The following is a 25,489-nucleotide window of genomic DNA, read 5'->3' as shown; positions in this document are numbered from 1 at the left end:
ATATAGTAGAGATAGATATATCTATCTATATTATACAGATGCATGTGCATATATATATGTGTATATATATATATATATATATATATATATACAGATCTCTCCATATATGTATCTATATCTATGTATACACCCACATTCTGTATATATACAAACATACACATATACAACCTTTTAGATGGGTTCCATCTCTGGGAAGGTGAAAGAGATTGGGTTCATAGCTTAGCTTGGTTTTTAGAGTACAGTATTATTTCTATGTCCAAACATTCCCCTCACCCCAGCTTGAGTCCCAGGCACCCTGGATTCTCTGGGCTTCCATACTTGGATGACTGACTATAAAAATCTTTCCTGCAATCCTGGCTCCAAGGTCTCCTGGCTTGAACTCTCAGGTCCCTGGGGATTATCTCTGGCTCCTGAAACAGGAAGTCAAATAACACAAAACAGAAACAAACATCCTCTGACCCATTTCTTGGAGCAAGAGTAAAAGTAAGGCAAGTCCTTCCCCTCTCACCAGTTCTGCTCATGGTGTCCATGTTAGGTGTAACAGATAGAAGTCCCAGAAAAGAGTACAACCAGAAGAGGTGGTGGAAAAGAATGTATCTAAAAAGGGAGCAAAGGGCTTAGTCTCACCAGGTTTAAGATGCAGGTAGCCAATCAAAAAAGGCTACCCCCAACCATGGAGTAGGTTACACAGTAAGCTCCATGTCAGGCAAACTGGGAATGTTCACAAGACTCCTGAAGAATGTCTCCATGTTAGAATTGGGCGTTCCAAGAGAATTCTGTGTGAGAGACAGAGACAGAGAGACAGATAGATAAGAAAAGAGACAGAGAGAGAGAAGAGAGAAGGTAAGAGAGAGAGAGAGAGACAGAGAGAGAGAGAGACAGAGAGAGACAGAGAGACAGAGAGAGAGAGACAGAGAGAGAGAGAGACAGAGAGAGAGAGAGACAGAGAGAGAGAGAGAGACAGAGAGAGAGAGAGAGAGAGAGGAGATGGATGAATAGGATAACAAAGAAATAGTGATATATAGATATTGCTATGGGATAGAGATGTAGCTACAGCTATCCTATCCATCCATCTATCTATCAGTAATATGCAATCTGGCTTCCACACCTACCACTATACCAAAAAAAGGATTCTCAGTGGTCACAAGAAACCTCCTGGTCACCCAATCCAAAGATCTTTTTTTCAGTCCTAGCCCTCGACCTCTCTGAAGATTCAGAAATGGCAAGCCATTTCCTTGTAGATAATCTTTCAATCCTTGGCTTCAGGAACACCATAGCTCTTGATTTTCCTCCTAACTCTAGCTTCTCCTTCTGCCTCTCCTTCACTGGCTTCTCATCCTCTTCACAACCCACTAAAATGAGAGTTTCCCAAGGTTCTATCATCGGTATTCCTCTTCTATACTCAATAATCTCAATAGTTTCAACTCTTACATTTACATAGAGGACTCCAGTCTACATCTCTGCTTTTCACCTATGCTCAGGATTTTTCAAACCACCTTCTCTATACCTTCTTAACTGAGTATTTCACCTCCCTTACTGCAAAAATACTGTGTACTTGCAGTAGACATCATCTTCTCCCCTTCTGCTCCTCTCGCAAACCTTTGACATCATTCCTACATCATTTTGTCTTCCATTACACCTGTCTCTAATGGAAAGATGACCTTTCTCTTTGTCAAATCCACCTTACTACCATCCATTCCCTTCTCTAACACCTTGATCCACAAGCATCCCCTATCCCTCTAATCTTCTATCTCTCCCTATCTACTGCTACCTATAGACAGACTCAGATTTCCCCCAGCCTTAAAAGGTACCATCTCTTCAATTTATTCTTCTATATTACCCCTTTCTTTCTCAAGCAAACTCAAAGGAAAAAAACAATTACCTACATTTGGTACTTTCATATCATTTCCATTCATTTACTTCTTATTCCCTTGCAGTTAGGCTTCCAACCTTATTTCTCAAGCAAAAGTGTTCTTTCTAAAGCTCTCAATAATTTCCTAACTACTGCATCTGATGGCTTTTCCCAGTCTCCCTCTGTCTTGATCTCTCCAAAGCTTTTGACACTTTGAACACTATCTCCTCCTATACAGTTTCTCTTTTCTGAGTTTTTGTGACATAGTTTTCCCTTGATTCTTCTCCTATGTTTGACCTTTTCTTAGTCTCCTGTCTTGGATCTTAAGCAAATCTTGTTGTCCGTTAACTGTAGGTGTTCCCAAGGCCTCTATCCTGGGCTCTCTTTTCTCTCTGCACTCTCTCATTCAATGACCATATCAGTTCCCATGAATTCAGTAATCATCTCCATGCAGTGACTTCTAGGTCTACATATTCAATTCTAGTCTCTCCCCTGAGTTCCAGTCTCAAGGCACCAATTGACTATTAAATGACTGGATTTATGTTCCAAAGGTATCTCAACATTGAATACATCCAAAACAAACTTATTTACTTTCCCCCCAAAAAACACTACTTTTGAAAACTTTGTCACTTCTGTTAAAAACACCACCATGATTTTCCACAAATTTCCCCATTTCCCTTGAGGGCATTACTACCCTTTTGGTCACCCAGGGTCACAGCTTAACTCCTCACTCTCATTCACCCAACATATCTAATCAATTGTCAAATTTTATTTTCACAATATCTCACAATATCCACTCCCACAGCCCCCACCTTAAACAAGGTCCTTATTTCCCCTTGCCTAGACTAGTGCTACAATCTCCTATTTGGTCTGCTTACCTCAAGTCTCTCACCATTCCAGTCCATCCTCCACACAGCTGGCACAGCAGGTCTGACTGTGCCACTCAGTGAATTCGTATGATTCTCTATTACATTTTGGAACAAATATAAATTCTATTTGGTCTTTAATGCTTTTTGCAACCCAACCTCAAATACTTTTTCTAAGCTTGTTCCACAGCACTGTCCTTCATGCATTTCAGAGTCCAGGCAAACTGGCTTTCTGGCTGTTCCTCTCACTGTAGATGTCATCTCTCACCCATCTCCATGCCTGTGCATTAGTTGTACTCCATGCCTAGAAAGCACCCCCTAGCCCCCTACCCCCTTAGAAGTCTTAATCTTCTTCAAGATTTAGTTTCAGCATTACCTTCTATACAAAGGCTTGCTTAATCCCCACAGCTGCTCATGCTCCCCACTGAAAAGATTACTCTGTGTGGGTGTGTGTAATATATATCCGTATATATTACACACACACACACACACACACACACATACACCCATATATGTTCATGTTGTTCCCTCTAATAGAAAATAAACCTTCTTGAGTTCAGTTCAGGATTTCCTTTTGTCTGTGTATTCTCAGAGCCTAATACACAGTACACAGTGGGTGCTTAACAAATACTTGTTGACTCTTAGATCTATATTGCCTTTTCACTTGTCTACAAGCCATCCATCAGAATGTTACATTAGTGCATCCAACTTAACATCCCTCCAAATCAAGCGTATTTTTCTCCAACAGTTCCTCTACTTTATAACCACTGTTTATATCAGTGATACCACCAACTCATTTAACATGCCCTACTCTAAAAGCCATGGTATTAGATCTTTGATTCTTCTTTCTCCCTAACTCTCATATATATAAAATCAGTTCCTAAGCCATTAGTTTTTGCTCTATAATATCTCTCATATCCCTTCGCTCCTTTCTGTTATCACACTCACCATTTTGCAAGAAGCCTTCATTGTGGATGCTCTATACACTTGGATTTTTCATTAGTCTTCCTCCTCCATTTTCTCCTTCACTCAAACCATTCTTCACATATCTTACATTTATATTGATTTATATTAATTATCTTCATATCCGGTGGGGTCACTTTGCTTAAAATCTTCAAGTGACCATTGATTTAGATCTGGAAGAGGCCTTAGAGGTCATCTATTCTAACCAACCCCCATTTTATTTTATAGAGGTAAAAATGGCTTGCCCCAAGTCAGACAGATAGTAAGATGCAAAGACCTTAAGCCAAGGTCTTCCACTTCCAAATTCAGCATCCTTTCCATTTCCCTAAACTCCACACTAAGTCATGACCCTATATTTCCAACCCTATAATATTTCTCTCTTTGTACTCTCTGCTCTAATTGTACAAAACTAGCACATGGATACTTTACATTTAACCACCTCCTTGACTTTACTCACATTGTTCTGTACACCTAGAATGTTTGCCATGAGCCCTAGAATTGCATTCCATAAATTTAGAACCAGGAAAAAACCTCAGAAGTCATTGTCTGTGGGACAGACAATCACCCCCAATAATGCTGGAGTCAGGGTTTGAGTACAGAAAGTGCTTATTATTCTTTTTCTGGAAAAAGGTCCTCAAGTAGCAGCAGTAGTTGGGGAGGTGCACTTGCTGGCCAGGAGAAGCAGATTTTTATAGCCCTAAGCAAGTCCTCTACCCCCCTCCTTTATCCATTTCCTCATTGGCTAAGCACTAGGAACATACAATCTTACCAGGACAGCTACTTTCCAATAGCACCACCCAGGCTGACGTGAATTTTGGAAAATGGAAACTTAGGGCTACTAAGACTTAGAATGACTTGTAGAAACTTAACAAAAGGGGGAAAGTTCTTCTAGTCTTCAACTATAGGCCATTTCCCACATCATCTAGTCCAGCCCCTCAATTTTTCAGATGAGGAAACTAGGGACCAGAGAGATTTAATGACCTAAATCTAATGTCCCAGATAGCCAAAAGTAAAGTAAGGCTTAAAACTCAGATCCTGCCACTTCAAATCCAACTCTCTTTTCCAACTGTCCCATGCTAACTCTCAATTTCCTACTTATTGAATTCTCCTTTCTCCTTTAAGGTCCAAGGTTTCCTACTTATTGAATTCTCCTTCATCTTTTAAAGTCCAGATAAGATGCCGCCTACTCCAGGAAGCTTGATCTTCTTGCTTGGTAGTGAAGGGACTACCCTGGACTTCAAGCACTTTGCACTTTTCTTGTGTGCTTATTTTACATGATAATCTTTCCATATGTATTATATTCACCCTCTAAGTCACATGAGGGCTAAAACCAAGTCTTCTCTAAACTTTCTTTCTTAGTCAGTGACCTAGCACAATGCTGAGACCCAACAAACTCTTGTTAAGTTGAATGAATTTTGCTGAAATTAAACGTCTATTGGCTTTTATGCCTCTAGGTCTCGGGATGTGGCTGAAGTTAAAGTTACCATGACTTTTGCACCCAATAAAGTGAACATTCAAAAGAAGAACTGTAAGATGGAGGGGAAGGAGACAGTATGCATAAATGCTACCATTTGTTTTGATGTCAAACTGAAGTCAAAGGAAGATACAATTTATGAAGCTGGTAAGTTTACTCTACAAAGGACATTTAGGGGCCACATCAAGGGATTGGGATTTACATTTGGGAGGGTGCATCCACACTGATAAAATCATAGCTCTTTTGAAGAATTGAAGTCTCCAGTGTATATGTTTCTATATGCTTTTCAAACGTTCTACAAAGTCAGCTGTTTTGGCTTAACTGTGTTTTGTTATGAGAAAGTATAGGGTGGAGGATGAAGTAGAGAGAATACAGAGGTGAGTATCACAAAATAATTGGCTTAGAACAACAAAAAAAAATAAAGGTATCAAATCATTCCTTTTAAAAAAGTTTGAAATGTTCCACCAAAGAAAGTGAGGCAGCTATATGATACAGTGGATAGAGTATCAGGTCTGCAATCAAGAGGACCTGAGTTCAAAGGTGACCTAAGGCACTTACTATGACCCTGGCCAAGACACATCTTTTTGTCTCAATTTCTTTATCTGTAAATAGGGATAATAATAGCACTTACCTCCTAGGGTTTCTTTGAGAATCAAATGAGATAATAATTATAAACCATTTAGCACAGTGTCTGGCACATAGTAAGTGCTATATAAATGTTGGCTATCATTATCATAATTATTGTTTTAATATTTATTTATGACTTGTGGAATCCATAGCCTTACCAACTAAATGTACAGAAATAAAATAGTATAATTTATAGAGGATATAAATGTATTTTAATTATTTTAAATTTAAATAAACTTTAAATTACTTTTACTTAAATTAATTTCAAATAATTTATAAACATTTTAATTTAATTACATTGAATGAATTATTCTATGCTCCCTAAGCTCATATATGTATTTGCATTTTATAAGCTTGGTGATACTTCAGTTTTACAGTGTAATCGAGGTTCTATAAATATTTGTTGATGAAGAGGCTTTTTTTATAACTCATCTAAATCCTTAATACCAATGTGCATTCTTGGCTATTTTGTGTCCCCACACTTAGCACAAAGTAGGTACTTATTAAAAGTTTATAGGACTGATTATAATGTAGACCCATATGCCAAGCAATGTCCTAATATTTCTAATTTATTGCAACGGAAAAGATTACAGTCGTAAACTCTGTAATCTGATGTGGCCTGGGAATGAACTGAAAGTACCAGTCCCTAATTATTTGTTTAATAGAACAAAGTTTGTACCATACAAGGCTTAAGGATTTGGATTCAATAAAATATACAACATTAATAGGCTACAACTTAATCTTCCTTTCATCATTTACAAGCTCACTCAGCTTCGATTAACGGCAATAACTAATCTTGGTCCCAGAAAACAGATAGTAAAATGTGTCTCACTCCGCTCAGCAACAAGACAGGTGACTGACAACAGGGACACAATGTTGCATACATCATCAGAATCCATCACTTTATCCAGTGTTTTTGTTTAACTGTATTTCTTTCATATGATGAAAGATTCCATTCCAATTGGGGTCAGGGAAGGGAAGAGCAATGCATTTATAAATGACTGTGATGTACAAGCAAAAAGTATCAATAAAACATATTTCATAGAGAAGAAGCCAGTTCAGGACCTCTCTGTGTCTCAGGGTCATCTTCAGGAACATTAATTATCTTGAGTCCATACATTTCTAGGAGTTCCAGTCAATGGAAATCTCTGATTATTTGAATAATGAATAAGCATGTCTTACTGTAATCCTCAATTATGTTACTAGGCCTTGAAAATAACTACAGATAAATACTTTAATTTTTTTAATAGATCTGCAATACCGTGTTACATTAGATTCAGTAAGACAAATATCACGAAGTTTCTTCTCTGGAACGCAAGAAAGAAAGATTCAAAAAAACATCACAGTCCGTGGATCAGAATGTACTAAGCACTACTTCTACATGTTGGCAAGTAAATCATATATTATAGCTGCCTTATTGTAAAGCTTAATTAAAGTAGACATTTTTCAGTCCTTTGTCAGGACTTCTTTGTCAGGAAGTCAAGGGGGTTCTTTCATTATCAAGTCTTATCTGTATTATTTTGTATGTAGCTTTGTTCCAAAATAATTCTGCATTCACTTTAGGCCCAGGTTCATATATTTGGGCTTCTGCTTAATGAAATGCCTATCTGATTCTTTTTGGGTTTTTTTGCTCCCATCCATATAACTTTGAAAGCTTCTAAAGTTAATTTAAATCCAGGTATTTAATGGCTCACCATTCAAGCAGACCGATATCAGAAACATTATTGAAACAAAATGGTAAAACGGTAAATATCATCCACATTCCTAAATGGAACAGTCTTACTCTCTTCCCTCTTCCCCAACCACAGAAATTTGGGTCTCACAAAATCCTCCAGAAGCTCATGACTTCAATAGGCAAAGTATCTGCAGGCAGAATGAGCAGTTGGAAATATCAGAGATCCCAGTCAGTTTCAGCCACAGTCAGTTTCTCCACTACCAGGAAGTCTCCTCTCTTTGTTCCAGGGAGTCTTAAGTAGATTCCTGAATTCTTGAACTCCTAGATGCTTCCATAGTCCTCCCAGACACGTCTTCCTTTCCAGAAGTCCTTTCTCCCCCTCCCAAGTAACAGTTTTGCCATGGACAAGCATAGGAGAAATGATGTTCTTGCTGGCCTTCAATGAATGTTTATACATTGAACTCAGGCATCTTACGTAATATAGTTCTTTCCTTATCAGATGCATTTGTTAAAATATATTAGGTATAAAGCATATTCAGTATCTACCTATTATAATAAACTGTTATGGAAAGAGTGATAAGAATTTGGGAGCCCTTAATTCTAGTTTTCCATCTGCCACTCACGAGCACAGTTAACTTGACAAAGTCATTCACACCCTTTAAATAATGTAACTTCTGTCTACTTCAGTATCTTCAACTCTAAAATGTGGATAATAATAGCAGGATTATGGTGAGGATCAAATGAGATAATATTTTCAAAGCTCTTAGCACAGTGCTTGACCCCTAAAAGGTGCTAAATAAATGCTTCCTCTTCTACTATTTTCAAACAGAAATGAAAATGCACTATCTACGTTAAGGCAGAGGATTAGCTCAGGTGATTTCTTGAATTTTCTTCCAACTCTAAGATCTAAGTTATAAGATATATTGTTTCTATTTACTGTTTCTCTTTACAAAGACTGAAACCATGAAAGTTATGTTACCTCAATCAACTAAGACTGGACTCTATACTGTTTCATTTCTAGTAGCATTACTTTTCCAGTAGCATAAGCAAATTATTTTTCCCCCTGGGGTGGAAGTTATAACCAGTTTGAAAGATGTTGGACTTTACCATTCTATTTCCTAACCATTTTCTTTCAGTGTGGTAATGCTACATTAAAAAAAATCTCATGACACATTTGTAAATCAGTATTTTGTGGTTACACTGAGGGATTAGATTGATTTGTTATAGCTGGATTCTTACTTTGTTAAGCTCGTGCGTACACCATAACACAAAATGATTTCCTTAAAATCATTCCTAAAATTAAAAAGCGCTAAAAATAACCATAAAGTTATTATAGAAGTACAGATTCAGAATATAGACATTTAATGCAACAAACTATTTTTCATCTGTCTTATTTTTATGTTTCTGGTGTATTCATGTTTCAATTTTTGAAAATTATAGGTCTCAGTAAGACAATTACTAAAAAAAAAAACAACAAATAGATTCTGCTGTTCATAGACGAAGATCTAGGGCTAGAAGAGACTTTAAATGTTATCTAAATCTCATCCCTCCCCTTCCCATTTTATAGATAAGAAAACTGAGAGTTAAGGAAGTTCAATGCTTTGGCCAAGATCACACTGTAGGAAGCATCAGAGGTGCTATTTAATTATTTTTTCCCATGACTTTGATATCAGTTTTTCAGTTGTCCAGTCATTTTTCAGTCATGGCTGACTGTTTGTGACCCCATTGGCAAAGATACTGGAGTGGTTTACCACTTCCTTCTCCAGCTCATTTTACAGATGAGTAACTGAGGCAAACAGGGTTAAGTGACTTGCTCAGGGTCACACAGCTAGTAAGAGTCTAAAGTCTTCCTAACTCCAGGCCCAGTGCTCTATCCAGTATGCTGCCCAGCTGTTCTACACGGGACATACATGTTGTTAATTTTGCAACCCAGAGTTTACAGATGAGGAAACTAAAGCAAACAGTAATTTGTCCAAGGTCACAGCTATTAAGTGTCTGAGGCCAGATTAGAATTCATGAAGATGAGTCTTCCTGATTCCAAGCCCAGTGCCCTATCCACTGTGTCACCTAGCTGCCCTGATATCAGTTTTACTTATACTCAAAAAGTAATATTACTCTGTTGATAAAATATTTCTAGTGTGTTGTCTTACAATGTTTTTTTCCTCACAACACCCCTGTGATGCACATCTACATTTTGCCATTGAGCAAACAGAGGTAAATGGACTGCCCAAGCCTGCATAGTAAATGTAGGAGGCAAGACCTGAACTCTGGACTTTGTTCTCCAAGGCCAGAGCTCTTTCCACCATACCACTGCTAGGATCATTCTATCTGGGGCAGGGTTTGTGGGTGGGGGAGTAAAACCAAAGAGTGTCCTCCTTTTTCAGTTTGCCAGTATTCAAAACTTGAGAGTCAGAATTTATCTCAGAGGGGAGGCAGTGTGCTACAGCCCAAAGGGCAGAGGCTTTGAAGTCAGAGGACCTGGATCCCAGGTCCCATCTCTCTCACTTACTGACTGTGTCACCTTGGACAAATCAAGGGCCTTGTTCTCTGGGCCTCCGGTTCCTCATCTGTAAAATAAGGATTTGGCCTTGAAGTCCTCCCAAGTCTCTTCCAGCTCTAAACCTATGGAGTTTGTGTCTGCTTTTGACCTTATCCATAAATTCACTTCCTTTACTATGTATAAAGAATGAGAACTGAGTGACCCAAAGAAAGTTATTTAACCTCTCTGGGTTTTGATTTCTTCATTTACAAAAGAAGACTGTGGACTAGCTGACCTCTCAAGTCCTTCCCAGCTTTAAATCTGTAATCCTATCATCTACCTTTTTAAAAAAATTTGAAAATTCTGTTTAGACCACAATTATCATTTTCATCATTCACCAGAAGTTAACCTTTCATTGCACAGACTCAGTCCTTCCTTGTGTCCTTAGGTAATGTATTATATTAATGAATACCAGCTTGGCCTAAACCTGATTGAAAAAGATTTCCTAAAATTATTATTCCTATATTTTTAGTTTAATGAAACTTTAGGGTATAAAATATCTTATTCCCCTTACTTTAGTTATTATATTGTTATGTTATGCCTAGCATCACAAAGTGGGTAAGCTGAGGATGGCCTGGGATGAATTCAGCTCTCAGAGCTATCATATTATTCCATGAGTCCAGTTGGATCTTCTATACCTTTTATGCCCCATTTCTTTCCCTCTACTCAGCATCCCCCACCCCCTGCCTCCTCTGCCTCCAAAGGCATAAGGCAAGATGGAAGGACAAATGTTAAGGCATCTAGATACCTAGGAAAAATCATGTACGCATCCACTGGGGCACCTGCAGAAAGATAAAATCCGAAAAGGACAAGGTATCAAATACAAGAAATACAAGTAATGTGTTTCTTGCTTTCTCTCCTAGGACAAGCATGACTTTCGGGATTCAGTGAAGGTATCATTGGATTTTAATCTTTCAGATCCAGAAAATGGGCCTGTTCTTGATGGTCATTTGCCTAACTCAGTGCATGAATATGTAAGTCAAAAATATTTTTAACAACTCTTGAGATCTAGTTGCTAATAAGATATTAGGAACTAAAATTGGTATATAAAAGAGTGGCTGAAGAAAAAGAGATCTTGAATCTCCTCATAACAAAAATTTGCTCCTCCAGGCTTTCCCTGCTTTTAAGTCCATTTTCTTAGCCTTCTTGCTAACTGTTTTATATTTCTAAATTGTTCAGAGCTCTCTTCTACAGGAAAAGTAGAATCCCTCTGGAGGAATGATTCACAGGACCAGTAAATCTTCTCTCCACAAAAAAAGTTATTTATCATGCATATTATAGTAAACAAAGAGTCAATCAATGGTATGATTGGACCAGGTTGTAAAAGACCTTTAAATGATGAAGAGAGGAGTTTATAGTTGAACCTAGAGGTAATAATGAGCCACTGGAGAAAATGAGTGTTATTAACTTATGGTACAAGAGATTTCATGGGATCCATGAACTTCTATGGGAAAATTAGATATTTCATTTTCACTAAACTCTAACTAAAATTTAGCATTTCCTTCTGCTATGATTTTTAAACGTTATCCTGAGCATGAGTCTATAAGATTCACTAGACTATCAAAGGGGTCCAAAATACAGACACACACACACACACACACACACACACACACACACACACACACCACAGACACACTCAGATTAAGAAGCCCTGTACTGGAGTTTTTTGAGTGCTGGGAGTAAGGTGACAGGGGCAAGGGAAGGAATAAGAGATCTGTGCTTTAGGAAAATGGCTTTGGTTGCTGAATCTAACATAGGTTGGAGTGGAAAGAGATTTGAAACAGGGAAATCCAATAAAGGACCTTTGCAGAGATACAGAACTAGAATGGTAGCCATGTGAGTGAAGAAAAGGTACGTTGATAAGAGATATTATGAAGATAGATATAACAAGATTTGGGAACTGATTGGTTATATGGGGTGAATGAAAGTGACAGGTTGAGGATGACAGCAAAATTGAGAACTTGGGTGCCTGGAAGGATAGTGGAACCCTTGACAATAACAGGGAAATTCAAAAGATGGATTTGGAAGAGGAAAAAGATGAATCTTCTTTTGAAAATGTTGAGCTTGAGATGCCTACTAGACATCCAGTTCAAAATGTCTAATAGGTGGTTGGTGATGTGATACTGGAACTCACTAAAGAGATTAGGGCTAGATATATAGTTCTGGAAGTCATCTACATAGAGAGATAATAACTGAACTCATGTAAGATGATGAGGCTACCATGTGAGATAATGTAGAGAGAAAAGACAAGAGGTCAACTGACAGAGCTGTAGGGAACACCTCCAGTTGGGTGGCATGATATAAATGGAAATCTGGCAAGAACAACTGAGAAATAGGAACCAGATAGGGTGAAGGGAAAGTAAGAAAGAACGGCACTACAAAAATCCAAAGAAAAGATATGGGAGTTATTTGAATATACAAATTACTTGGAAGTTTTGTAAAGAGTCTGTGCCCATTCCAAGGAAATCAGAGATTTTCATTCTTATTCAAGAATCAAACACGGTGTGCAAGAACTGATTTTGATAGACAGCTCTTCTCAGCAATACAAGGACCTAAAACTTTTCCAAAGGACTCATGATGGAAAATGTCATCCATATCCAGAGACAGAACTATACAGTTGGATTGCAGAGTGAAACAGACTCTTTTCTCTTTTGCTTTGTTTTGTTTTCTTTCTCATGGGTTCTCCCATTCATTATAGTTCTTCTATGCAACATGACTAATGTGAAAATGTGTTTAATAGGAATGTATGCGTAGAGCCCATATTGGATTGCATGCTGTCTTGGGGAGAAAAGGGGGAGGGAGGGGAAGAAAATTTAAAACTTATGGAAGTTAGTGTTGAAAACTGAAAATAAATAAATATTTTTTAAAAAAGAATTAAATACTGGACTCTACCGCCCTGAAGAAAATTAGTGGAAATCAGTAGATTACATGTGACGATAAAAAAGTTGCCTAACCATTTGGTAAACTACATCTTTTAAAATAACAAAAATGATTTTGCAAATACTGAAAGATGTTTAGAAATAAGACAGGAATGAGGACAGGACCTGTGGCACCACTGATATAGGGAACTCCTGGATGATGATATTCCCTCTACCAATGTAGGTTGGCACTTTCTCCATGCTATACTTTCTTAGCTCCAAGACCCTGTCTCTGGGAGTGTCTGAGTATGTGGAATCCTTGCCTCAAAATGTGAGGAGTATTCCCTGAGCCTGAGTAGGCCTTTGTAGACTCAGAACATTTTACACAATGAGGTATTGCAATAAAAACCCTGGACAAAGCAATGGCAGCAAACAATTAAATAATTTTGTGGATGAGAAGAGAAGAAAGTTACTTTTTCCTTATACAATTTAAGCAGACACTTTGCCTCCTACAGAATGAATGGGAGAATGCAGGTTATTAGTCAATTGTACATTTTCTTTTGATCATTGCTAAGGAGCATAGAAGCAGAGTGAAAAGTATAGTACATTTACATTCTTATCTCAGGTCTGCTACTTGCTACCTCAGTTTCCTCATGTGTAAAATGAGGGGGCTGGTCTAGGTGATCTTTAAGACTTTTTCCAATCCAAACATTCTATGGTCCTCTTGATAGCACACCAAACAGTTTTATTGTCTATTGTTTCTGCTCTTGACCTTTGGCGTTAAAAAATACTGTTCCTTACCTAATAAGCATCTAGTAAACAATTGTTACCTGAATGAATTGATGATGACCCTGTGATTTCAGTACTATAAGGAAATTCCAGATGAAGAATCTCCCTCTACCAATGCAGGTCAGCATCTTGTCTGCAACTAATACTCTTAGAGAGTCTTCTAGAGCAATGAAATATTAATTAACTTGCCCAAGGTCACATAGCCAGTCTGCATCAGAGACAGGACTTGAACTTGAATCTCCTGGTTCTAAGTCCAGCTCTCTATCCATTGGCCATGGCTCAAGGTAATAAGGAATTAACCAATATGTTTGCTAAACTATTTTTAAAAAATCTTTTCTTTGCTACAAGGGATAGCTTCCTGGGGAGGGGAGAGAGAGGAGATATATTCCGAAATGAAGATATTGTTACATAAAACAAAAGACATCTAAATATTTTTAAAGAATTTTAATTGTATCTAATAGCCGCCATCTCTGGGGTAATGGGGGGGAAGGGAGAAAAAGGAAAAAAAGAAATTTATATGATAACTTTATTATATATTTAAAAGGAATATCAAGTCGTGCTTAATAGATTTTCAGTTTCATATGCAATCATCTTTTTTATTATACTATGTTATAGAAATGCTTACTTTATTCCATAAATTAAATTTTAAATAAATATTTTAAAAGAATTAACCAAGTAAAATTATAGAAACTAATTTAAGCAACTTGTTTAGAGTAATCTAAGAGCATTCTGGCTACAAGTAATTGTACTTTTACTGGTATACATACAGGTCAATGTTTATTTGTGTTCTTCCTGAAGACCCTACTTATGAATAGTACTCTGGGTGAATGTAAAGCGACAAACAGTCGCTAGGGATGAAAGCAGATAAAGAGCTTAAAATAAAGAGATTTTAAAAAGGGATGATGAAGAGAGAGAATAAAAGGCATCTATAATTGAAACAACCTATCCTGAGCAAGATGGTCCTGTTATCCCTTTCATAAAAGCAAAATAAGAATTCACATTAGTTCAAGCTGGCAATATGTGAGTTATGATGTGAATTTTTGATCATTTTGAATAATGGTTAATTAATTGAAAATATTTTTCTCTGAACCCTACAGATTCCCTTTGCAAAAGACTGTGGAAATAAGGAAAAATGCATCTCAGATTTGGCCCTAAATGCAACAACCACAGGAGGAGACTTACTCATTGTTAAGTCCCAGAGTGATAAATTCAATGTGACCCTGACCATCAGGAATAAAAAGGACAGTGCCTATAATACCAGAGCCATTGTCCGGGCCTCTCCAAATGTCATTTTTTCAGGAATTGAGGTAACTGTTCATTTCAACAGCCTTTACTTAACCCCTATGCACTTATTGCACCAGCCTGGATATGGTTTTAAAAAGAAAAGTGAGTTATCTACCCAATTAACTAATGTTATTGATTAGACTAGAGATAGACAGGTCAAAGGGGATGGAGGGAGATTTGATTTCCAAACATGTAGGCATGGGATTCACTAACATTTTCAACCCTTTAAGCAAATTTCTAAAATTGTAAGGTACAGAAGAGTAGCTGATTTGCATTGGTGGAAGTTTTTGCATAGAGAGTTCCCTATGCTGACATAGTGAATTTAATAAGAGAAGTGAAAAAAGTGTAATATGAATAATGGAGAGAAGACTGTGTTTGGAGGTAAACAAAAAAACACAAAAATCCAGGGTTCGAATCACAATTCTACCCTTTTCTACTTTTATGTTGTTTAGGCAAAACTCTTAAACTTTGTGAGCCTCTCATTTCCTCACCTGAAATGAGAGAAATAAGCTAAATGACCTTTCATAATAATGAATAAAGCATTATTTTGTAATGGGGCTAAGTTAGACACCTTCCCAGTAAGATCAAGCATGAAACAAGGATGCTTACTGTCACCAATATTATTCAGTATTGTACTGGAAATCCTAGCAATTGCTATAAGAGAAGAAAAAGAAATAGAAGAAATCAGAATAGGGAATGAGGTAGGAAAGCTATCTCTTTTTGCAGCTGATAGGATGGTATATGTGGAAAATTCCGAAGACTCAACCAAAAATTTAGATGAAATAATTTGAGCAAAGTAGCAGAATATAAAGTAAATTCTCATAAATCACCAGCATTCCTATATAATACAAACAAAACCCTAAAAGAAGAGATAGTAAAAAATACCCCATTTAAAATAATTAGATAGTGTAAAATACATGAGAGTACACCTACCAAAACAAACCCAGGAACTATATAAACAAATTATATGAAACTTTTTATACAAATAAAACCAGATTTAAATAATTAGAAAAATATTCATTGTTCAAGGGTAGGCAGGGCCAGTATAATAAAAATGACAATTTTGCCTAAACTAATTTATATATCCAAAGCTATTCCAATTAGATCACAAACATTATTTTACTAAGTTAGAAAAAATAATAACAGAATTCATTTGGAAAAACAAAAATTCAAAAATATCAAAGGAACTAATAAAAAATGTAAAGGAAGGTTTAGTAGTACCAGATTCTAAACTGTTATTAATTATCAAAACTCTCTGGTACTTGCTAGGAAATAGGAAGGTAAATCAATGAAACAGAACAGACATACAAATAAAAGCAACAAACAAACATAATAACATTATTTTTGACAAGTGTAAAAACTTTAGATTTGAGGATAATAATGCATTATTTGGTAAAAATTATTGGGAAAACCGGAAAGCAGTATGGCATAAACTGGGCAGAGACCAATATCTGACACCATTTACCAAGTTAATATCAAAATGGATATAAACATGAAGACAGATATTACAAGAAAATTAGAAAAACATGGAACATAATACTTATCAGACTTATGGATAGGCAGACAATTTAAGAATAAGCAGCAGAGAAAGCAAAGTTAGATGTAAAATGGATAATTTCTATTACATTGAATTAAAAAGGATTTTGTGCAAATAAAACAAAAAGCAGAAGAAAAGCAAAAATTGGGGAAAACTTTATAGACAGTTTTTGAGACAAAGATCCTATCTCAAATATATAAGGAACTTGGTCAAATCTATAAGAATTACAAGTCATTCCCTAGAAGATAAATGGTCAAAGCCTATGAACAGGTAGTTTTCCAGTGAAGAAATCAAAATAAATTTAAAGTTCTCTAAATTATTATTGATAAGAGAAATGCAAATAAAGACAACCTTGAGATATCATTTTGTAGCCATCAGATTGACTAAAATCATTGAAAGGGAAAGTAATAAATGTTGGAGGGAATATGGAAAAACTGGAACACTAATTCATTGTTGGTGAATCTGTGAACTGATCCAATCATTCTGGAGAATAATCTGTATATGTGCCCAAAGAGTTAATAAACTGCCTATATCCTTTGACTCAGTAATGCCACTACTTGGTCTATTGTAGAAGATAATTAAGGGGAAAGGAAAAGAACCTATATGTTCTAGAAATGTTTATAGCAGCTGTCTTTGTGGAAGCAAAAAAACCTGAAAATTTCAGGGATGCCCATCAATAGGGGGATAACTGAACAAAGTGTGGCAATATGTTTGTGATGGAATACTACAGTGCTACAAGAAATGATGAGTTCAACAATCTTAGAAAAATATGGAAAGACTTGCATGGAATATGAAAAGTGAAAGTAGAGAGAACATTGTATATAGTAACAGCAAAATTGTTTTAAGTATGATTTTGAGAGAATAAGTCATTTTGACTATTATAAATACCCATATATGTATGATGTATTTGTGTGTATTCCCTCCAACTACCCTAATACTGAGAAAGGTCTCATAAATTACAAATATCATCTTTCCATTTAGGAATGTAAACAGTTCAACTTTAAGAAGTCACTCATGATTTTTCTTTCCTGTTTACCTTTTCATACTTCTCTTGATTCTTGTATTTGAAAGTCAAATTTTCTATTCACTCTGGTCTTTTCATCAAGAATGCTTGAAAGTCTTTTATTTCATTGAATGTCTATTTTTTCCTCCAAAGTATTATACTCAGTTTGGCTGGGTAGGTAATTCTTGGTTTTAATCCTAACTCCTTTGACCTCCAGAATATCATATTTCAAACCTTCCAATCCCTTAATGTAGAAGCTGCTAAATCTTGTGTTATCCTGATTGTATTTCCACAATACTTGAATTGTTTCTTTCTGATAGTATAATATTTTCTCAATGACCTGGCAGCTCTAGAATTTGGCTACAATATTCCTAGGAGTTTTCTTTTGGGGATGTCTTTCAGGTGGTGATCGGTGTATTCTTTCCATTTCTATTTTACCCTCTGGTTCTAGAATATCAGGGCAGTTTTCCTGCTTTTTTTTGATCATGGATTTCAGCTAGTCCAATAATTTTAAAATTACTTCTCCTGGATCTATTTTCCAGGTCAGTTGTTTTTCTAATGAGATATTTCACATTGTCTTCTATTTTTTTCATTTTTTTTGGTTTTGTTTTATAATTTCTTGATTTCTCATAAAGTTATTAGTTTCTATTTGCTCCATTCTAATTTTTAAGGAATTATTTTCTTCAGTGAGCTTTTGGACCTCCTTTTCCTTGGCCAGTTCTGCTTTTTAAGGGCATTCTTCTCCCTATGAATTTTTTGGTCCTCTTTTGCCATTTGGGTTAGTTTGTTTTTTAAGGTGTTATTTTCTTCAGTATTTTTCTGGGTCTCCCTTATCAAACTGTTGACTCATTTTTCATGATTTTCTTGCATCACTTTCATTCTTCTTCCTATTTTTTCCTCTACTTCTCTTAACTGATTTTCAAATTCCTTTTTGAGCTTTATGGCCTGAGACCAATTCATATTTTCTTGGAGGTTTTGGATATAGGAGCTTTGACTTTGTTGTCTTCTTCTGGTTGTATGTTTTGATCTTCCTTGTCATCAAAGTAAGATTCTGTAGTCTGATATTTTTCCCTCTGTTTGCTCATTTTCTCAGACAATTATTTGACTTTTTAGCTGTCTGTTTTTAGCTGTGTGTACTCTCCTAAGCTTCAGGGGTTTTGTGCAGCTGTTTTTAGGGATACTTCTTAGGGATCTGTAAATTTTCAGCTCTTCCAAGGTGGTATGATCAAAGCAGAGGTGTGCACCCCTCTCCTGGACTGTGCTCTTGACTGTGAGTGGCCTCAAGCACTCTTTTCTGCCTTTGAACTATGAAGAGGATTCCCTCTCCACTGCTGCCACAAGCTCTGCCCTACTAGAAATCCTCCTCACCCAGGGACCACCACCCAGGACTGTGACTCAGATCAAAGCATGGGCAAAGCAAAAGAATCCTGCCTCAGCTTGAGCAAAGAGATAACTTCAAGCCCTCTCTGATCAGCTGCTCCATCCCCCCACTGTCTGTAGGTCAAGAGCTCCAGAAGCAGTTACTGCTGCTGTCACCACCACCACCACCCTGGGGCTGGGGCTGAACCATGTCCCTCTTTCACACAGGTCCAACAGACTTTTTCTACTGACTTTCTAAGTTATCTTTGCACTTGGGGATGAAGAAGTCTGAAAACCACTACAGTTGCCAGTGATTCAGTGCCCTAAGACCTAAGATCTACCCCAGGTGTTGCTGTGGTTGGTCTGTGCCCATACTGCCCATGCTGGACTGTGCCCCTCTCCCAGCTTGGAACAACAGACCTTTCCTGTCCACCTTCCAGGTTGTCATGGGTTGGAAATTTGTTTCACTCTGTCGCTGTGTGAGTTCTGCTGCTATAATATTTATTTAGAGTCATTTTTACAGGCATTTGGAGGGGTTTGGGGGAGAGCTCAAGCAAGTCCCTGCTTTTACTCCACCATCTTGGCTCTGTCCACTCTCCTACTCTTGATAATTCTGTCCTATCCCTCATACAGGGCAGGGTATTCATGTGCACCAATAAAGAGAGCATTCCACACCAATAGACTTTGGAAAGGGGATTGCATAGGGGACTCTGTCAACATGGTTGTGAAACTTCCTGCAGATGTTCAGCAGCATTTGAGTACAGATAAAGGAAATATATGGGAGAAGTAATTAAGGGCTGGCTGGTGATAAGACAAGGAGGCAAAGAATTTGAGTGTAGGGAATAATGTACAGTTATACTGACTCACTAATAGGTCAAGATTTAGTGTAGCCAGAACAGAAATGATGACTTGGCAAAATACTGTAGGGTAGAGAGATTTTTGTAATAGTGAGGACAAGAGTTGTTTAGGAGGAGTAAGGTATAAGGAGAGATGGAGAAATAAGGAATCAAATAAAGGAGTTCAGAGTTCTTGATAATGCAACTGGAACACTTGTAGGGAGATGGTAAGATCTAGATGTTAGTTAAAGTCCTTGACCATCCCTATGTGTATCTGAGGTGAAATAGAGTAGTATATCATGGGGCTTAAGGAGATTGAGAAAGTAGGAAATTAGAATAATTAAAGAAATATTAGTATATATGTTCAAATCCTGTAGTAGGAAACAAGGAGTTGGGGTAAAGAGACTAATGCTAGATACTGAATTCATTGAGAAAGAAGGGAAAATGTCTTGGGGATAGATAATAGCACCAGGCTCTAGACTGGGTAATCTAAACAGAAATTTCAGGGATATTCATAGTTCAGGGGCTAGATACGGATAATAATTCTAAAAGAGAGACTGAGGAACAGCCATCAGACAGGAGACAAACCAAAAGAGATGAGAGAAGAGTAATCCCTAATACCCCTCAATTCAGCACCCTCTCCTGCACCACCTACCAAGCTCAGACAGAACTGAGTAAGCCAACCCACAGTTTTGCAAGACAACTCAACCTTGCCACTCCCTCCATCCTATGCCTCAGAAAAACAAAAGGCAGAAGCTTGCTGTGTCTGGTACAGCAGGATAATGGTGTTCTATCTTGCATCAGAATTCATCCAGAGAACTAAAGACAAAAAGAACCTGGAACAGGAAGCTAATGTGTATAGATATGTAGTCCTCCAATAAGTGTAAAGGAAAGAGGCCAGCAACAAGCTGGGGTGATCTCTCTCTCTCTTTCTGCATAGAAGTCACTTAAAATCACTTGAGGCAGAGACTAAGACTGGTGAAATGTTAATTGTTCAGTGTGGGAGGAAGCTGAGATGGCTTTGTGGTCTAGCACCCCCAGGTAAACTTCAATGAAAGATCAATGAGTCAGAAAGTAAGCAATAGAGAAATATACAAGAAAATGTCTGAAATTACCAAAGATGTGGGAAGGAAAAAACCTTAAAGACCTTCATTCTAAGTAGATAAACAAACAGAGAAGATAATAATAACTGAAGAGAATTAGCTAAATAAGTCCAGACATCCATGAATAATTACTTCAAGACAAAGGAAATTAAATCAACAGGAAATGAAGGTGGGAACCTTGTGGATTCCCAAGAGAGTATGAAAACACAGCAAAATATTCTCGAATAATTTAAAAGAAAAATAAGAATTTTGAATGCCGAATTCATGGACTGCATAATGAAAATCATTGGCAGAACAGAAAAACTTGAATATATGGTGACAAGTCCCTGCAAAGAAATAGAAGAGAGAATAATTGATTAGGAATACAAATACACAGAAATAAAAGATGATCTGCAAAAAGTTAAAAGAAAGAATGATCTTCATGCAAAACAAAATAGATGCAAAGAGACAATTTAAGGATTATGGATCTCCCAGAACATAAGCCACAAGAAACCTAAACACCATAATGCAAGAAGTAACACAAGAAAAAGTACCCAGAATGTTCAAACACAGAAAACAAAATGCCATTCAAAGAATACACAGGTCACCGCCAGAAAAACAAAATAATACACTGCTGCAAACTCCAAGACATAAAGATTAAATTTAACAATCCCAATGATAAGCCACAAATAATACAAGTGACCAAGAAACAGACTTTCAAATATAAAGAAAAAAATATTCTAATAACATAAAACTATAATGCACCCACCAGAAATCACAGGAGAGGATGGAATATGTTCCTAAGAGCAAATGAGATGAAGATGCAGCACAAAATGGTACACCCTGCAGATTTGAGCCTAAACGTTAACGAAAAAATGATGAACATTCAATAAAAGAGAGGCATTCAAAAGATTCCTTGGAAGAAACCTGACCTAAACAAATTATTTGTTTTCAAACATCCCAGAAAACGGAAAAACAAAAAAGGTAAGGAAATAGGTTGCTACCAAGAACAACAAAACAAAGTTACAATAGAGAGACTATTAAGAGATTTCCTTCTAAATGTACACAAAGAAAGGAGGATGAAAGAAAGGAAACTGAAGTGATAATGGAGAAACAGGCCTGAAACATCATGGACTAAACCTTGCAACCCATCCTCAGGGACTAAATTATGGAATGGAAGGACACATAAAAGAGAGGATTGTAAGAAAAAATATAGAGGGGAAAATGTAATATACCCTAATGAAGTCAAAGGTTAACAATGAAGGGAAAAGAATTCCTGTAGTCTCTCATAAAACTAAAATTAAATAAAATAAAATCTATAGGAGAATGGGCAGAGAGGCAAAAGGAAAGATTGATATATGAATAAGAAAGGGGGAAATCTTGTTTCAGGGGTGCCATTAATCAGTGCTACCCTAGGGGAAGAGAGATATTCCTTAAAGAGCTATAGGGACCTTACAACAGGTACAATTCGCAGGGATTTGTTACTTAGAGAGACCACTCATCCTGTCTCAGAAGAAGGGCAATCAAAGTTAGATTGTGGTAATGTAAAAAAGAAAAAAGACCTTAATAAAAATGTATTTTTAGAAAAGAAATCTATTATCTGTTTTCATCAGCTAATTCAAATTTTCAGTGAAAATTTTTCTCAGTTTACTATAGAATTTAACAGTGATAGGACCAAGATAGCCAGGGAAAATATATTGCAGGTTATTATTTATTTTGGATTCAGTTAAGAATTTGAATTACAAATAGAGATGGAAATATATTGAGGAGTAAAAAGAATCATTGAGTTTCTCATTTCAAGGGATAAGATGAATATATGTTACATTATATGTGTGTATTATATATACATTTTATTCTGATTTTCTTTGGAAATGGAAACATGAATGGAAATGGAAAATTATTCTTAATGTTCTCTTTTAATATACTCTTGATTGAGACAAAAGTATGAACTTAGTTAAAGTCTTAGGTTGTTATTGCTGTTTTAAATTGAAACAGTTGTTGTTGTGTTTGTCCTTCATTCTGAAAGAGGACCATGACATCAAGATGATGACGTGACTTGCAGTTGACTTTTATTTCAGTGAGGGAGGGTTGTGCAATGTCACCAGCCTTGCTTTCTTCTCCTGAGCCATCTGGGTCCAGGATATTCATCAGGACTACTGGAGATGGCCCAGGATGCAATGTGAGAGCCTGGCCCTTTCAGGCTAAGGTTTTATCACATTCTCACTTTGAATGAGATACACCCATTCTATGAATAGGCTTCTTTAAGTAGTTATTCAAGGTATGGCCCCTTTAATCAAAAGAAAAAAAATCAAACTGGGAGGGGAAGACCCTCAGGGTTCCTGGGTAAAAGAGAAACAATTACTATTTAGTTATTGCATTCACTCTGTGCTAGGTGGGTGGGGACTTGTCCAGTCTATGAGTTCCAGAGTAAACTGGGTTTAAGGCTTGATCTTTGAGCAAGAAATGTAGCCAGTAAACCCAGAAGAAAGGAGAGGAGAGGAGAGGGGAGGGGAGGGGAGGGGAGGAGGAATAGAAGGAGAAGGAAGAGGAGGAGGAAAACAGTAGGTAGGAAAGAGAGAGAGAGAGACAGAGAGAGAGAGATGCTTTGTTTTATCCCTCATATATCCCTTCACAATGAACCTGATTTTTATTTGTTATGGCATAACATTGACCCTAGAGATAACTGTGACCAATGATTGAGTCTGAGAATGGCCATCAGTCACCTGGCTTATTTTTTATAACATGTGCTCTCTTTGTAGGGTATTCAAAAAGACAGCTGTGAATCCAATCAGAATATCACATGTAAAGTTGGCTATCCTTTCCTGAAAAGAGAAGAAGAGGTGAGCAGATTATGGAAGCTTCTTCTAACAATCTGTATGTGAAAGTTGGTGTGTTCCATGTCATTTGGGTGATTGTGCCTGACAGGCAAAATGTAATGGTAGGAGGAAGGAAAAGGAATTCACAGGCTTAGACAACTTGAAATTCTAAATATTTATCTCAAAAGTTAGTCACTAAGACCCAAAAGCAAGTTCTTTCAAATGAGCATTTGGTTGAATTTGGTTTATATACTATTTAAAATTATCAGAATAAATGGGATGCCATTGGCAAGCAGTGATTATAAAAAAAAAAAAAAAAGCATTGGCTTATACCTCAAATGAAGCCCATTGGCCTAGACTGTGGAAAGAAACAAATGGGTTTGCCTGGAACTTTGGCTCTAAAGATAAACTTGAGATCCAGATGGACTGGAGGTGGTCTTTTTCTGTTTCTGGAGATAGTTCACATTCAAAAGAAAAACAGGGAATATATCTTGTCCATAAAAGAAAATTGTCTTGTCTTTCCAACATAATCAGATATTATTTATAGAAAAATAAAATGTAAATACAATCATGAATAGCTTTTTTTTCATTTTTGCATGTGTGTTTTTGTTCAAACTTGCATTTAATTCTAAAATATTTGGTCAGGTCATCTACTGACTATAGATTTAAAGAGGGAAATGTTTAACTAATCAAAATGCCATCCATGATTAATAAAAAATGTTACCTTACTTGAACTGGAAAAAAAAAGTGCGAGGCTGGGGGGAAGATACTACCATATAGGTTCCATCCCCCATCTTCTTTCCCTATATATTACTTATCTTTGAACAAGACAAGATGTCGAAACAGATTCCTGTTGTCATGAAACATTCAGTCTAAACAGACAATAGACTAATGGCCCGATAGACAAATGGCCAAAGAAAAGAACTGTGGAATGGGCAAAGCCACAAAGCTTTGATGAAGGCTTTCAGCTAACTGACTAATATTGCAAATAAGAACTCAGTCTGAGGCCTTTTCCAAAATCACATGTGGCAAAGTAAAAAGGGAGTCATCAGACTGACAAAAAGTCCCTCTTAGCCATCCCAAAATATGCACAAAAAGATTATTCCATCTTCTTCTTTAGATTATACTCTTTAGCTTATACATATATTTATATATATATATGATATTTCATTTTAATTCTTCCATATTCACTATATTTTATATGATCTTGGGAAGGAATGTCAAATGAGGTATAACCATTCAGAGTATCAGTATCTAGATTATATGTTATGCCTATTTAAGTTTCACGGCACTTTTACTTTTAATCTATATAATAACTACTTTTAAATATAGCGATTTCATGGTATAAAATGATAATTCTTAAACTTCTCATTTTTCAGTTTGAGTGGATTAATTTGTGCAAGGTGAATATTGTTGTTAAAAGTTATCTTTTTGTTATTCATATGTTTGAACTAAAAATATCTTTTTATTGCACAGATATCTTTCAAAATAATATTTCAGTTCAATACATCCTATCTTATGGAAAATGTGACCATTCACATAAGTGTAACAAGGTTAGTTTATTTTTTTTCCACACTAATATTTGGGTACAAAGAACTAATTTAGGTTTTTTTTGTCCATACTTGTGATTTCCCTGGTATAGGGAGATCCGTTTAGCCAATGCACATGGGATATTTTTACAACTTACAGTCTTGAAGAACTGCATGAGGCAATTAAAATTGAAATGACTTGCCCAGGATAACAAAGCTAGTTGGTGTATCAAAGACAGGATTTAACCCTAGTCTTTTTAATGCCAGGACTGACTCTTTACCCACTATGCTACATGATCTCTAAAAACCTTTTGTTTTAGAAAACCAAATCATTCCTTAAGATTCCTTGTATATTCCTTAAAATTATCTGTATAATATCAATACAAGTGGCAAGCACTGA

At 36.5% G+C, this 25,489-nt stretch overlaps 1 protein-coding gene across 1 annotated transcript in view; it reads left to right on the top strand.

The window, feature by feature from the left end:
• ITGA1 (integrin subunit alpha 1) overlaps positions 1 to 25,489 on the top strand; it is a 210,340-nt gene that overhangs the window by 157,182 nt on the left and 27,669 nt on the right. The window contains exons 16-21 of the mRNA XM_072605656.1: positions 5,136 to 5,302; positions 7,033 to 7,169; positions 10,860 to 10,970; positions 14,741 to 14,950; positions 23,504 to 23,584; positions 25,037 to 25,113. Of these exons, the coding sequence (XP_072461757.1) occupies positions 5,136 to 5,302; positions 7,033 to 7,169; positions 10,860 to 10,970; positions 14,741 to 14,950; positions 23,504 to 23,584; positions 25,037 to 25,113 (783 nt within the window). The remainder of the gene's footprint in view (positions 1 to 5,135; positions 5,303 to 7,032; positions 7,170 to 10,859; positions 10,971 to 14,740; positions 14,951 to 23,503; positions 23,585 to 25,036; positions 25,114 to 25,489) is intronic.

The sequence above is a fragment of the Notamacropus eugenii genome, chromosome 4 (genome assembly GCF_028372415.1).
Source record: "Notamacropus eugenii isolate mMacEug1 chromosome 4, mMacEug1.pri_v2, whole genome shotgun sequence".
In the NCBI taxonomy this organism is placed as follows: Eukaryota; Metazoa; Chordata; class Mammalia; order Diprotodontia; family Macropodidae; genus Notamacropus; species Notamacropus eugenii.
This window is presented reverse-complemented; position numbering and strand designations above follow the sequence as displayed.